This window comes from Opisthocomus hoazin, chromosome 5 (assembly GCF_030867145.1).
Source record: "Opisthocomus hoazin isolate bOpiHoa1 chromosome 5, bOpiHoa1.hap1, whole genome shotgun sequence".
Classification (NCBI taxonomy): Eukaryota; Metazoa; Chordata; class Aves; order Opisthocomiformes; family Opisthocomidae; genus Opisthocomus; species Opisthocomus hoazin.
Window position 1 is genome coordinate 29,928,587 of NC_134418.1, and position 16,540 is coordinate 29,945,126.

General features: G+C 42.1%; 1 protein-coding gene across 1 annotated transcript in view; it reads right to left on the reverse strand.

Moving 5' to 3' along the window:
• The window catches only part of SLC4A4 (solute carrier family 4 member 4), a 240,596-nt gene extending 224,953 nt beyond the window's left edge, over nt 1-15,643 (reverse strand). Inside the window, exons 1-2 of the mRNA XM_075420783.1 lie at nt 15,535-15,643; nt 5,019-5,145 (exon numbers count right to left, since the gene is read on the reverse strand). Coding sequence (XP_075276898.1) covers nt 5,019-5,029 — 11 coding nt within the window. The 5' untranslated portion in view covers nt 5,030-5,145; nt 15,535-15,643. The remainder of the gene's footprint in view (nt 1-5,018; nt 5,146-15,534) is intronic.
• Between the last annotated feature and the right edge of the window lie 897 nt (nt 15,644-16,540).

A 16,540-nucleotide genomic window follows, 5' to 3' on the forward strand; every position in this document is an offset into this window, starting at 1 on the left:
CCTCTACCAGCAGCACCTTGTCACCTACACAGCTCCCTCTAGCCAGCTGCCTCAGTGGCTCTGGGAAGCTGTGTCGTACAGCATGGATACCCACCATGCTGGGACAGGGAAACAGAAGCGTGTGGCCCACAACCAGCTTATCATGACACACTCTGGCTGAGAAAGGAAAGAAAGGAGTGGGGCAAGGAAAGGTTTACTTTCTCAGTGTTATCTTTCCTGCACTAACTAAACGTGAGACAACTTGAAATTCTGTCACTAGAAGCTACAGTGAGCTCACTGCTATACAGCTGATCCCGCCCTAATGTGAAATCAGCATTTCTGCTTGGCTGAGCACAATCTTTATTACCCCACTGCCACTCTGAACACACTGTATTTCAAACTTGTTCCCACAGCAACTTTAAAGCATTCTTTTGTAGTTAGACATGCTGACTTTATTTGCAAGGTCACAGCAGGCATAGTGACAAGCACACATGCAGCCAAAGTTTCTGATTTGAGAACAGAGAAAACAAAACTAGTCGATAAGTAACAATACTGCTCGTACCACTAAGCACTGCCTCTTGTAGAGGAATAAGCCATTTTTCGTCCAAACTTCACCAAGCAGGCAAAACAGCTGGCAGCACACTGTAAAAGCATAAAGGGACACTTTGCATCATCTAATTGTTTACTTTCAGCTACATTATCAGCCCTCTGGTTATCACTAGCTTCTAATAACTTTCCTAAATCTTTGCACAGACGTGAACAAGGAAAGCTTTAAGTAGTCTGTCAGGAATTTTTAACGAGGAATACCACGACTGCAAGCTGAAAAGGCAGAGTTAGCTCTTCACTGGGTGACAGGGAGTAAAACAGCCACACATGCCATCCTTGACAGCTTTTGCCAAGGAAAAAGAGCACTGGAAGCATAAATGCATCTGATACACATCTCAGGCAACGAGCTGGCCCCAAATTCCTGCACTAAACACTTAACCCTCTGTCCTCTGTCTTCACAGCTTTCACAGGCACTCTTTGGATTCAAGTAGTTAGCCCAAACTGGTAGACCAAAAAAAAAAAAAAAAAAGGCAAGGCAGTCCTTAAACCAATGCATTCTGCAACTTGATTTTACAACCCAGAGGTTAGTATCCTAAAATTTTGCAGAAAGTGGTGATGAAACATGCACATGCATATATGTAGGCACATATACACGAATACATACTCTTTTTGTGAGAACAGCCACAAAATGAAGGAAGAAATCATTCTTTTCTGGTCACAAACAGTTTATTAAAACTGGAGTTTGAAAGCAGTTCAATTCTAATCTCTTTCTCTGACAGAACTCCGTGCCTTAAACATACACAGGATGTCATAAACACTATTTAACTTTTCCTATTAACATCCTAACCAGGTAGGCAACTAGCAATGGCCCTATTTTAAATGCATGGTAAAAGGCAGATAAAATGACAAGTAGCTGTTTAAGCCCAAGAAAGCCCAAAGGTCAAGTTAATTTAACTTTTTTTTTTTAACATCAATAGTTTTGAAGAAGTATGTTCCCCTTCTTCACTTTTAGAAAGACAAAGACAGACCCTTTAATCCATCTCAAAGTGTGCACCTGAAAGGACTGACACTCAAAAGCACTAATCATAGCAAAAAACGCCTCTCAACCAGCATCTTCGTCACAACACTAGAGCAAAATAAATTTTGAAAACTTTCTGCTAAAAGGCACTTTCCTTCAGGACACAGCTTCAAACCATCACCTAGAGCCAAATATAATCACATGGTCTTCTTACTTTGAACTCTCACTCTGTGCAATCCCTGATCCTAACAGTGTTTGCCTCAGCTGATCTGAGGCTCAAAACTTTTCAGTTCTGCTCCTCCAGGCCAACAATGGGAATGAAGTTGGACCATGCAAGTCTTCACAGAGCATGGTACCACAATTCTCTGCAATGCTTCTGTTTTGACCTCAGGAACTACATAGGCTTTACATTCACGTAGCTTTTCTTCTGGACTTACTACTCCTTACCTCTGGAAAAGCCTGTGTGTAGACTCCCTTCTAAGTTGCACACATACACATGCTCACTCGTGTTCTCTGGGATAAACTGTCTTCCTAAAACAAATGCTGACTTCTCCTTCCTTTTTAACTCTTCATTACTCTTTTGATTTTCAGGTCAGCAACTTATTTGAAATAAAAACTCATATCTTTTGAAAGCTCAAAGACATCAGTTTAGACCAAATCCTTACCTACTGCCTTTCGTATCCAGATTGGTGGTGTTGCTTTCTTGTTAGCTCACCATTCTATAGCCTTTACGAATATGGTCTCCCAAACGCTCATGACTAGCCAGGCTACTTCAACTTTCTCCTCTTGACCAGGGGGCACAAATTTCTCATAAAATGATATAATATTACTACATATCACCACCATGCTTGGCAGTCTTGAATCCCAGATGCCACCACCATGCTTGCCAGTCTTGAATCGCAGACCTTACCTTTAAAAAAACTAGTTTTCTAGCTGAATGCCTTAACGTTAGAGAGGCGAGGCCTCTCACATAACCTGTTTTCATCCTGGCCAACCACAAGACAATAGCACCATCCAGCGGTCCCTTCTGTAGCCGCCGCTTTCAAGAGCCACAAATTAATTCTGAGTACCTCTCCAGAAGGTATCCACCTTGTGAGGCTTAGAGCAGATTTCTCAGATATACCAAGGTACTTGAACTCCCTCGGTTTCAATTGTGCAGGTTATTTCCTCGAGAAAGTGGGACTTCATTTTCAAAGAGGATAAACCCTGACAACAGATAACCACAAACGATGGTCATTTCTGAAATTTTAGGAGTCTCTTGTTTTCAGACTGCACTGAGATTGCCTTCCACAGGTACCCGCTGCATATTCTCCCATGGCTGAGACCTTCAAGCCATTACTTAATAAAGGTCATTCTAACAAAAAGTTTCTATATCTAAGAGCATACACGCTTCTTCAGCAATCTCCAAGCAAGAGTTTTGAAGAGAAAACCACATACGAGTGTGTGACAGTGGTGTTTCATGTTCTTCAAGAAAAATACCAGGAATAATCAGGCAATATAGTCAAATACTTGTGAGCCACATGCAGTCGGTAGTGGGGCTGCATATCAATACGACTGGTGATTAAATTATATGTAAACAAAAAGTTTTAGCGAAAAGAACTATCATTTAAGTGAAGCTATGTTTTAAGTTGTTTATATAAAAACCACCAAATTATGCAACATCAGGCATCTCCTCATATTGTATGATTCCACAGCTGCAAGTTTTATAGAATCCAGCGCTGACTGACAAAGAACCTAAGTTCATGTTAAAAGGTACTTTCGTAACAACTAGAAACTAAGTTAAGAAAACAACAAACCAGACAGCTTCCAACAGTTCCGAGTTGTCAATCACTCCATCATTGAAGGCCATGGGTCTGAAACTTGCTGATGACCAAGGGAGCTTCCACATTGGTGAAGAGCTAAAGGGTACTTCAGATGTGGAATTTTCAATCTGCTGGTCCCAGAGCACTTCAGACCACAGAAGATCTTAACCACTCTCATCTCAAGACAGACAGAAACATACTAATTTTCAGAGGACATTCCTAATGTCTGTGGTATAAACTGTTCATTTTTTAGTGTGGGACAGTACTGTCCTTTGAGATCAGTCTTGTTTGAGCATCCATTCAATTGCTTTGCAGCTGGGACCAAAAAATCTAGAGGTCTGTACCCAAGAGCTCCGGTCATTCATCAGCTGTTTGGATCACACCTAGCATTACGGTACATCTTAGCTGTTACCTGAAACTATGGTAGGAGGGGACATTCTAAACAGCAGCATGACTTTTGGAGCTATCACCCTCTCTACTTCACTACATGGTCTGTACACTTAAGTAGAGCCAGCATGTTTCTTGGACTTTTTAGAATCATTTAGCCTGGAAAGAACCTTTAAGATCATTGAGTCCAGTCATAAACCTAACACTGCCAAGTCCACCACTAAACCATGTCTCCAAGTCTATATGTCTTTTAAATACCTCCATGGATGGTGACTCAACCTGGACTTTATCAGCAGGACATCTCCTTTCTCCGAGAGGCAAATTTCATTTGAGGTCATCCAGAACTCTCTCTGTGAGCCCGCATAGTATTTTTGCAAAACAGTAATTGCTGCTCTGGTATCTATAATTTACCTAGGACAAAGGGTTATCTCTCTGATCTTTTCATGGGGGATGTAACATGTTGAAGGAAGGTCACTGTTAGACTAAATTCATCCCAGATGCCTTATAATTATAAGGCAACAGTCACAGGGCTACAGCAATAAAACACGAGAGGTTATCTTTAGTTATTTGAGCCAAAAGAAGATTAAAAAAAAAGAAAACACACCAAAAAACCCCACAACATAAATGGCATTTGTATAAAAAGCAGGAATAAACACTGTACACCCTTGTTACAGAAAAAATGAGCATGATCTCATCTCAAAAGGGATTTAGGTTCTTAATTGCCTCTGCAACCAATTCAAACACTCGAAATTCCTGAGTCTGTGAAAGAAAGCACAGATTTAATAATAAAATGTTCTTTTACCTACAAGAAAGACTGTTTTAAAAGTCAACTGTAATTAAATACTGACAGGTCTCTGAGCTAAAACCTTTTGTAACAGTAGCATAGACAAAGTGTCCCATTGTTAACATTATATTTTACACTCTGCAGGGACCAGTTCTCCTTTTCTTCTGTGGCATTACTCAGGCATGGAATAACCTGAGAGTCTAATCCCACTTTCCTGTAGGTTCACAGGACTGCAGAGGTTCTTCCCACAAGATATTTTCCCAACCCAGGGCATGCTTGCTCAGCCCACAACCAAGTGCCAAGTGCTCCAAATGCACTGGGGAATGTCTGTTTGCTTTGACACTAGAGAACCAGTTTGTTTTTCCTCTCTTCCCGTCATATAACCACAAGCTGGAAGTGCCCAACCAAAATATTAAGTCATGTGTACATCTGAAGCACACTTTGGTTATGGATTGGTCAGAAAGAAACGACCACAGCCATCGCTGTGGACTTCCTCCATTACCTTTGTCGCATTTCTGCTCTTTCTTTGTACTTCTGGAATAAGTCACATTTCTGCTTTACAGCGGCATACGCTGGAGGATTGCAAGAGTCTCAGATACTGCCAGTCATACCAGGAGCTGTACAGGTGCCTATGACAAATGAAAGAGATTATTTATCTTGTGCCCAGAGGCCTCTGAAAGGGATCAGGGCCAAAAGGCAGCAAAAGAAGGACTGTTAATTGCCAGGTGAAACAGTCAGCAGACTGGCTGAGCCACACTTCAGCTTAAAAATTTTCTCAGTTAGCTGTGCCGGCCTGAGGCTCTGCTGAAGATGGGTTCCAATCAGCACACCAGACCAGTTTATCATCACAGAGCAACAACAATCTTTTTTCCTCTTTGTGGCTAAGACAAGCAACTGCGGGACTTGATGAAGGCAGTTAGGTTGTTATCGTATCACAAGCATCGGGCTTCTGCTCCTACCTATCCTTGCTTATATAGAAAATGCCACGCACCCACACCCTTTCTTAACAAGCAAGAAAGGGAGGGAGGACTCTCAAGGAGATGGATGAAATCAGGTAGTTTGTGCTGCTATAACTTCAAGAGTGACTCAGGAAACCAAGGCTATTTTGGCCATCATTAAAGCACACTCACTGGAGAAAGTAGGAAGGAGAAGCAAAAGACAAGGCCTAAGGCCACAGCAGCCAACTGGAAGAACAAAACCCCACCACAACACACATGCACATACCCAAAACTGCTTAACCTGCGGCCAAATCTGGGAAATCCAGAAGCTGAGCACCAAGGACAATTCTCAGAAGGCTCAATACATCAGTTTGGGAATGATCTTCAGGAGTTAGCCTCCTTCCACATAGAGCACACTGACAGCCCTTCCTCACACAGCCCAGCACTCCAAGGCTACAGAGCGCGAGAGCATCCTGTCACCCATCTCTAGCATCCTCACCAAACAAGATTTGGCTGTAAGGCCCAGTCTACCGGGTCTCTCAAACGCTTGCTTAAGGAGTGACCTCCAACCAAAAACAAGAGCTATCTTCTGGCTTAGGAGTTACTGCCAGGCTTCCCAACCTCACTGCCTCACTCAGGCTCCCTCTCCTAAAGCCAAGCTTCCCTACTCCTGCCTGCTAGTCACAACACCCAGGGCAGGCTGCCTGCCAAGCTCCAGGTATCTTGCCTTCCTGTTTCTTGTTCTGTGCGTGAAGCCTTACAGCATACAGAGCAGGGGAAAAAAGGGGGATGTCAGCATTTAACCATTACTGCAGAGTGCCCTCTTTGAACTGAAAAGGTAGAACACTGTAGCTCACTGGAGAATAAGAATAGAAATTGTATGGCAGCACTACCATGGAGACGGGCAGCAAACAGTCTGGCATTCAAAAAACCACAAGATTTATGTCTTAGGTTAGGACTGACTGAATAGGAACACGCAGATCCAGCCTCCTTAGCTTGATAATCTATTCACACAGCAAACGAATGAAGATAGTTGTAGCCCAAACCAGAATGCAGGACCGTTGCAAAGGGCTCAGGGCACAACTGACACCCTCCACAGTTGGTGCAATTGATGTTCATGCAATACGCTGAGCACTTTTGAGGCTTTCATCTCAGGGAGCCTGGGGTAAATAGCTTCGCTTGCTTTCCATTGTTCCTTTTCACCCTAGGATACCTCAAACTCAGTTTGGTAAACACCAAAGCTCTAAACAACCTTGGAATGACTCTTTACTTCAGTCATCTCCTGTTGCTATGGCCTAGGTATACAGCCATGCTTTTGCTACTATGCCGGGTACCCTAATTACCTCTGTTCCAAATCTGTAAGATGAAACTCTCTCTACTTGACAGCTTTTTTCTCAACAGAGTGCTGGTAGAGTGGAGAGGTAGACCTGACTTCCAGGGTAACTGCGCACATGTCGATGGCATTGTACAAAAGTCATAGTAGCTTGCTGCCTCAGCAGGAGAGAAGCAGCACAGAGAGTAGACATGTACCGTGACACCCACTGCTTCTCAGTCATCTGGGACGGGCATGAGTTGGCCAGACTTTTATACAGAAAATTTTCAGAGAATCTTTCTACATAAGAAAACCAAAACCCAGATCCCATGTACTAAGAGATTACAGGAAAGGCAACCAGAAGACAGCAAATACTGAAACCATAATTAGCTGTTACGATTACTGAACAGTAACTATGCTGTGTGTGGTTACAGAGCAATAATCCACATTTGGAATCACTGACTGACTACAAGCTCTGGCTAGATGCTGCAGGCACATTTTTTCATGAACACCACAACACCTAGAAGCTCCTTCTAAAGCCCATGCAGAATGTGGCAAAATCTGTCAGGGGCTTAACAGGCACTGCTGGGCAGGAAGCATTTCTGAAAGCCCAGGCAACATCACCTTATGTGCTCACACAGAAGCTGCGCTCCTCTGCAAATCTAAGAATCACTGAGAAAACAGACTGACAGCTTACACAGAGAGGTGTCAAGCAAGTTAGATGACATGTTCTGATGACTAGGGGCACAGGATTAAGCCAAATCACACATAGTCCTCGAGTAAGAGTAAGGAATGATCCTATACTGTGCTAGGTTAGGTGGAATCAGAGACAGAAATGAAATTAAGTACATTAACACAGGCTGCATTTTTCTCTTAAGACAGATAAGGAGAGTGCTAGAGGGCTCTCAGCAGGGAAAGAATACAGTTGGCTTCAAAAAGTTGTGAAATCTTTGCCTATTTCCAATCAGCTGCCTCAGTGATGGGAAAGGATGAGCAATTGTTCCTGGACTGGGAGGAAAAAAAATAATCAGCTTTCCTAAATCATTATGGAAAATAAACCCAACAATAAGTCCTATAAAAACAGGAGCTGCCCAACAAACCTCAAATGACAGGGTAAACTTGATGAGACTCTCGAGGAAGAAGAAAGCCCTTTTCACTACTTTCTAGCTGGTACCCAAACATCTAGTAGAGTTGGTGTGGAGTTACCCGAGTCATGATTACACCATTTTATCTATGGCAAGTAAAAAGAAAAAAGATCTTTTGTGAGGAAGGGCTCAGTAAGTCTCTTGGCAGAGCCCCCCACTTGAGAGCACCAAATATATCCCCTTTGATCCCAGAAGGCCAAATTCCATTAAGATGCCAAGCCAAGCCAACAAGTCACAGAAAACAAAGAAAATGCTAAAGGATTCAGGAGGATGGAGTTGCAGAAAAACATTACAAAGGCTGCAGGATGCCAAGGAAAATCTGAACTTCTTAACAGATACAATTCCACACAAACAGTAAATTCTATGCCACAAGCGGATGAGAAACTAGTTCACTCGAGCCAATCTATGATCAGGCTGAAATACTACTAGTGACCATTTCAATGGAGCCTGTTCTATCAAACGAAATCCACAGCTCAGCACAGCTACTTTTAAGTTCTTAAATAGCCTTTTAATGACTCTCTACTTCCTCTGAACTTGGTGTTTCAGACACTCAAAAGACATTTGTCTAACTCACACAGCATTCACACATTCATTAGACAAATAGATGCAGACCAATAAACAATTTAATTAGAATATTGCTGCAAATCACTGGAGATGGGGGTTGTACAACATTACACCAGGGTCAACAAGCACACTACTGTGGTAAGCAATTTGTAACTAGTTAGGACAAGGGAAGAAATCAGAAATGGGGCTGGGGTGGAGATTTTCAGTAGCCTCTAGAAAGACTCCCCACTCTAGGTGAATTATAATCAAATCTATTCATTACAAGGAAGTCATAATGCCCTTTCCTTAGGTAACATCTAAATGTACGGAATTCCTTACGAACAGAAGAAAAGCAAAGAGCTCTAGGGTGAAATGGATCTCTAAATACTACAGCAGTGCGTTTTTCAGAACTAAAGGCAACTTTTCTCCACGTTATTTATATTTGTGGTATATTTTTCATCTTAGTATCTCAACAATACTGTTTTGACATTCCTAAAGCAATTTTTTTCAAAAGCAGTAAAAGCCATCCCAATTCTGCCCCTTGTGATGTCACTTCTGTTGAAGCAGAATCTGCTTGGCAGTGGGAGAAATCAAGTTTCCCACAGAACAGAAGTTTAGTCACATGCTCTCTTCATGAAGCTATGCTGTATGTTAAACATCTCATTTCTCCATCTCCGATCTGTGACTTTTAAAAACTGAATACACTTATTCTCAAACCCAGCAGAACTAAAATACCAAGACAGAAAAGAAGAGAAAAAACACACAACTCTTATCCAAAGCGCAAGTACTTCTAATAGTACAAATGTCACAGCAAACAACCACTCTAACTCCTTTTCATTAAACATTTACAGAGTGCTCATCTGCATATCTCAATCTCAAGCAAACAAACCGAAGTTTGGATTCAGATGTGTTTAGTTGGATTAGAGATCACTTTCCCTCTCACTCCACCAAATTAAAGACATAAAACTGAGACAAAAGAGGCTCAAAAGTGTGAAGTTTGGGACCGAAAATTACTCTCTTCCAAGTCCTTTCTGAACATGTTCTCCTAATTGGGAGATGCTATTACAAAAAACAAACAAACAAAAAACCCTACACACTAACTTGATGAGTTCCTCTTTGACAATATACTACATGCCAGGAAAAAAAAAAAAAACAACATGTTCTCTTACAACATGTGCCCAACTAAGACCTAGCTCAAACAAATAGCTTTGCACAGACCTTTACACTGAGGCCAGGTCTATGCTGTGAGCTAACTGCCAATATAGCTATACCTTGCTTTATACCAGCAAAATGGTTTGCAGGGTGACGATAGCGGCAGCATTGGCCTATCATCTCCAGTATCTAGATACGGAACTGATATGGCAGAGCATGACCAACATCACCGTCACTGTAGGCTTATAGCGAGTCTCCTCAGCCCCATCAGCCATCACCTACAAGGAGCAAAACACCAAGCACTTCCTTTGAGAAGTGGCCCAGGAACCTTCTACACGGGCAGAGAGAGAGAGAGAAAAGCGAGGGTATTAAAATTCTTCAAGGGACTTACCCCTGCATTTTCTTTCTCCCTTTGCTGCTCCCTCAATTGCAAGCATACAGGAGCCAGAACAGAGGTTTCGCTGTGTCACTGGCAAGGCAGGGACTCGGCACCCACCTGCTCTCTGAATGCCGAAGCTTTGGCAATTGCTCAGTGCAACAGAGGTTAGCTGCGTAGACCATTGTAGCTGTACCTTAAACTGCACCCTGTCCCTGTTTCCTTCTATGAGGTACAGGATGTAAACTTGATATATTGTAATAGCTCTTCAAACATGTCTTTAAGTGGCACTTTCCACTTATTTGTACCGTTGTCTTCTACAAAAAGCAGGTCAATTTTTATCTTTCTCTTCTTCCACAACAACAACAAACCTCATCGCTGAACGGACCTTTCAGCATTGTATTTCCAAACCTGGAAATAAAACCCCATCAATCAATTTCCTTCTAGCATCTGTAAACCTACTTGGTCTAGTCTCTGCTCAACTCACTCCCTCAGCATGTTCCATGACATGTGCTGCTTTGTTCAGGTCATTGCCCATTCACATCCCTCGCTCAGACGTTTCAGTAAGGAACACAGTATAGTCCAAAGCAATGGTTCAAGTCCAGAACAGATTTTGTTCCCATCTCTGACGTCCAAAGTCACACAGAAAATGGACAAGCCACCTCACTCTGTCTCAACTTAGTCCTCTCTAAAAAGGGGGGGTAAATACTACTTCTGTTTGTCAAGTACTGTCACATTAGCAGATGGCAGTCTCAGTAACTCCGTAATTTAGGTTTCAAAAACCACCTGATGTAGGTTTCAAAACCATTTTCTGAGCTTAGCTTCATTACTGTAATAAAATATCATACTCCCTTTACAAACACATGAAACCTCTCCTAACTAGCACAATTCACATTTCACTGGTTACCTAGACAGGTAGCACGCAGATGACACACTTGACTTGCTTGGACTGTACCATTTCACTGTTCCTTAGAACACCTTCGGGGCATTAAAATAAGACTTTCCTAAATTTCTGGTTTAAGGGCCATACAATTTTTCACATGTGCAGTAAGAATATCTACTAATTCCAGCACTTCCAACACAACCAGCTGCTCCACCAGAAAATGCCAAACTACTCATAATTGTCTACAACACTAACTCCAAGCTGTAGGCTGCAGATTCCCGAGGCCAAGGGCCAAAGAATTTGCAAAAGGTAACAGAGAAAGCAAGGCTTCTCTCAGGAAGATTACATTGATTCCATAAAAGCATCTCACACCTGCAAAAGTGGTCTAAACAAGCGCTAAGAATTGCTAGTCCACAAGTTCCAAACCTGCCAGCCGTCATGGGCCTCTCAAAAAAGATAAGAACTTTCATTTTGGCCACTAAAGGACAAAAAAATACCACCCAGTGGATGCAATTCTCCTCTCTCATCACTTGTGCGAAGCAGAAACAACTTGCTGAAATGTTGCTGTTTGGTGGAAAGAATGTCCACATGGTACAGGCTGTAGTTGAAGCAGAAACAGTGTTTGTTAAACTGCTGACGGCATAGTCCTGCTAGCCTCAACCAGTGTGTCCCAAGACTCTAGACATATTTTGCATGCTACAGAGATCTTCACGGATTCCATTTCGCACTAGCCTACTTCAAAGCTAGCCTGCAAATACCTCAGTCTCACCCTGGATGACAGCATAGCTATTTCCTGTAAGGACAGAAAGCCTTTCCAGCTCTATGATCTCTGTTTCTTAGTTTGATTTCTGTGAAACTATGTTGAAATGAAGCTTCAGTAATGAACATGAGCCAAAGATGTAGTCCAGGACACCTCATTCTCTCTCATATCCTGCCAGATGAATAAAACTGTTAAAGCCATATCAGTAAGAAGAGAATCAGCTCTGCCATATGAGTATCTGCCTTTCCAAAATCTGTCTGCCTCTACAGTTTGTGGGATTGAACAGGAGCACTTTTAGCAGGATTGTCCCTGGACCATTTGTCAGTCTCTGATATCAGTAAACAATTTGTCTCTCTAGGTCTACAGATTTTTTAAATATAAATCAATACATGAAATACCTTACCTGGCCTAGCACAATTAAGGCCATACCTCAGAGAATACATGGGATTTGCTGAATACCATGGTGATAGTCTACATTTACAATGCATCAGGACAAAATCAGACTAATTGCAAAATATTCTAAACCTAGCATGTTTCTTATGTTAGCTTATTTAACTTCAACCTGAGCCAGACTCATTTTCCGATTTATCCTTAGTGGTAGCCAATACCACAGACTAAAGGCTTTATTTGCCCCTCCCTTGCACTCAGGTTTCTGTCACTCCATTCTTCCTGTTAAATGGTTACCAGCCTGTTAAATGGTTACCCAGCCTGCTTCTGCTGCAGCAACACTCTTCAACTACAAGTTATTCTTGAACATATACATTCTTCATCTTCCCCTTTTTTGTGAAGGGGCAGGTGTTATCCTCAACCACATATCACCAAACATGTCCTGGTCACTAGTTTCCTTCAGTAACAACTGACAGCACCTGATCATTGTTACCTGAACCCCTTGCCACCAGGGGTGACTACACTGCCTTTTGAGGCAGTTTCTCATTTTCCAGGGGTCTAAAATTTGTAGTCTGTCTCCATTGCCACAGACAAAAGTTTGCAGAAATCATATTAGTAGAACTTTTAAGTGCAGCCGCCCTTTTCCATATCATTTGACAACTCCCGTGCAAGTATTTCCACTTTTTATATTTCCCAGATATGTCTTTTTTGGAGCATGAAGTTTACAGAGACCACATCTTGTCTCCTGGCCTACCTGGCTAGGTAAAAAGGTACACTCTATTCATTCATTATCTGTTTACATCTTACTTTTCATTTCAGGCATATCTATGCATTAATTATGTCCAGTCTTATAACAACATTTCTTTCCCTTAACGCCTGTCTTGACTCCCTCTCTTTAAAAGACAGCAGCTAAGAACTTCCCTCTCGCTCCTTCCATCCCCAACCATTCATATAGCAGTTAAAAGGTAAAAAATACAGAACAAATCATAAGACACTTCTTGCTATCAGCAGTACAGTTGCTACTAATGAATCATGCTCAGAAAAGCAACCTGTCCAAGACCACATACTGTCAGCAACAGTCACAACTAGAACCAAGTACTTGAAATAATAACAAAAGAGTTAGTATTTGAAGATCAAAGCTAATTTTACAAATAGTCCACAACGAAAAAATACAAAAACCAAACTACATAGAGTACTAGTACTGTGATTTTCCAACTGTTAACGTAGCTGGGAGGCAGCACTGAAAAACGAAGGTGAGAGTCACACTGCGGTCACACCAGCTCCCAGACTGACGGTCTTCATAAAGAAGCAGACGCACAGAATCCAAAGCACGGTATTTTCATTTGCATGCACACACCTAGGAACCTACGCTGCAGGCTGAGGACTTGTATTAAATAAGAAAAGCCGATCACATTTTATTCAGAGTCCTAAAATGTTATTCAGTGTACAATATACAAAATACACAGGCAGCTCATCAGGTTGACAGGATTCATAACAACTGACTTTGAGAAACACAGCAGAAAGGCAGGATGTTAGGAAAAGCCTTGGTAGTTAGCTGCTATGCTTTCTTGCCTAGTAATCCATACACCAAGTCAGCCACATGAGATGAAAATCAAAGAAATAAAGCCCTCTTCTATCTCAAATAAAAGAAGAAGAAAAAAAACCAGACACTTTGCATGGAGTAATACTTGAAAAAAAATCAAATTAGTTGCCTTGTTCAATGAACACAGTGATCCCTTAAAGAGAAACTATGAAGACTTTTAGTAAAACTTAGCAACAAATTAAAAAAAAACAAAACATAACACCCTGAAGCAGAAGTGGAAATCAGTACTTACATTAAAAGTCTGAGAATTCTAGTATTTACATCTAATTTCAAGACCTTAAGTATTTCCTAGAGAAAGACAAGATCATTCAGTGGACATCGTATTCCAGCCAGCAGGATCTTGTCGGACAGATCTAATCCCCTACAGAAGTATCTTCCAAGATCTAAAGCAACTACAGCTATCCAAGACAAGGATCAGCATGCTAACGGCCAGTAGTTTAGTCTAAGTATTCAGGCTCAGACTGCAGGAGCTCAGGAGGTAAAATGACAGACAGCAGGGCAAGTATCATCATCCAGTGTATATGCTGTTGTAAGCACATGAAACACAAAAGATTCGGCCCATGGGTAGCAGAGTGGCAAATGCAGAAGGAGAATCAGGTTATATTCTAGTGCTAGAGACAAGCAGAGCAGAACAGGCAAACAAAAAACCCTCAAAGACAGCACAACAAATGCAGGACAGAGAAAATTCCTGACAAAAAGTGACTAAAAGGAGGGTTCTGCAAAGGGACTTCCAACAGATCCAGACACCTTCAGTGCAGGCTCCACAGCAAGCAGAGATCTGCTACATTTTCAGCAATGCTTTCTGACCTACTACCAATATGATTCCAGCTGGATTCTAAAGGCAATCCCAAAAGCAATGCTAACAGCAGTATTTAAAGCCAAAAGTGCAACCAGATGCTGGAGATGTCCTCATCTGAGAGCAATGGGCAAGTGCAGACTGTTAATAACACATAAAACTAAGATGCATTATCACTTTGGGTGTACCATGGGTGAACAACCATGGGAGAAAAGGACGTTTTCAGAGTTAGTGACTCATCTCTGGCTTGGACAAATTCTATCAGCGCCACTGCATGCATAGACTAACTATAAGTCTTTAACAGATATCATGAAAAGCCATTGCTTACAGGAGCTAAATAACTAGAAACATGATCAAGATGCTCACTGTACCACACAAGTTTAAGTGCGCAATATAGCCATAAGACATGGCAGATACAATTAGAAATAATTTCTAAAGCGTACCATGCCATAGCATCTTAGCATCACCAAAGATCAGTCCTGCCCATACCAATATGCTGAACAGGATGGGAAGGCACCGGCAGCAGAACGATCATCCACTAAACCTCAAGCGTCACGCTGCCCTCTGGGGAAAAGGCTAGTCTTGTGCATAAGCTGCAATTGCGTTCAAAGAGGACAGAGAGTAAATCTCAGCAGGTAAGAGCCAAAACTGTGAGATCAATATGTACTTCACAGCTGAATGTCTAAGAATAGTAGGGGCAGTCATTAGCTACAAAAACTCAGTTGTAAGTGTACACACAATAGCATGAGGCATGTTGAAAATAGAGACTGTCCAAGAAAAGGAGGGCTCCCAGCCTCTAGGAATCTGTTAACTCTCCAAGACCTGAAACTGCTCAGTTCCACAAAGCAGAGCTCTATTCCTTTGTTACAATACAGAGCAAGTCTACCATTCAGAAACCAGAATGTTTAAAGCATGCTCCAGCAAGAACTGCCGTTAAAGAAGGCCATAAAAGCTTCGGCATCCTGACAAGCTATCGTCAGACTGTGGCCACAGTATGCTGTAACAGAAATCCCATTTGAACAAGCTTTTTAGGCAGTTGACACAATGCCTATCCCCTAGACAATAATAAAGCAGGGACAGCAAAGAAACTGTTGACAAGGACAAGCACACATGAAATACCTACCCAACTATGCTGGACCATTGCAATAAACCCTCATGAAACAAGCTGCGGAGCAGACCAGGAACAGATACCTAAAACGCCAAGTCCTGCTTTCTGTGACAGCAGGGCTTCTCCTCCAGAGGCACGGCGCAGACAGGACACAGGCAGCCGATCCACACCAGCAGTCTGCTGCAGCAAAACAGTCAATGACCTGAGGCCGCTGTATGCCGCTGAGAGGGTCAGGGTAAAGGCCATGAGCTAGCCCCACAGAGAGGACAAAACCAAATGTGCAGTGCAAACTTCACAGAGAGCAATAGCTATCATTTTAAGAAACCCGCAGAGGCAAATTATGAAAATAAGGGCATGCTGTCAGCATACATCCATAGACAGTGCTGAAGCCAGGAGGAATTAGAAGAGCCCCAGCAATCAGGCTAAGACAGGAGAATTGCTCAGAAAGAAGGACTAGAAAACCTAAGATATCGAACTGGAACTGAGGCAGAAGCCACATCCTCAAGTAGGCTGCATACTAGTGAAATTTTGCCTGTTACAACTTGTACGAGATGATGTTTTTAGCAGTTGTTAAAAGAAAAGTCACAACAACTTGGAAGGAAATTGAAGAGAAAAGCACAAAATGCAGGACAGATAAGTCTGGAGAAAGCACGGGAACATATACTGAATGAACTGCAGCGGCAATGTCTAAGTCAGTCAGTGCTGTCGGCCAGCAAAAATACAGGGTGCAAGCTGAACTACCTTGACATTCCAGAGATACATACGTGTAATGTACATCCTGCCTCAGCCATCAAGAAGAGCAGTCAGCAGAAATCCAAGAAACGGGCAATATCCTACAATCTAATTTAGCAGGCATTATATTCTTATTTACGCTGTTGTCTTATTTATAACCATGGACTGAAACCTAGACCTAAGAACATCAAAATAGTCACCTACACACCACAGCCTAGACGTTTAGGCTCTGCACATTACATTCATTTTACACCCACGCTGAATACCAACCTAAGGTAAAATAAATCAC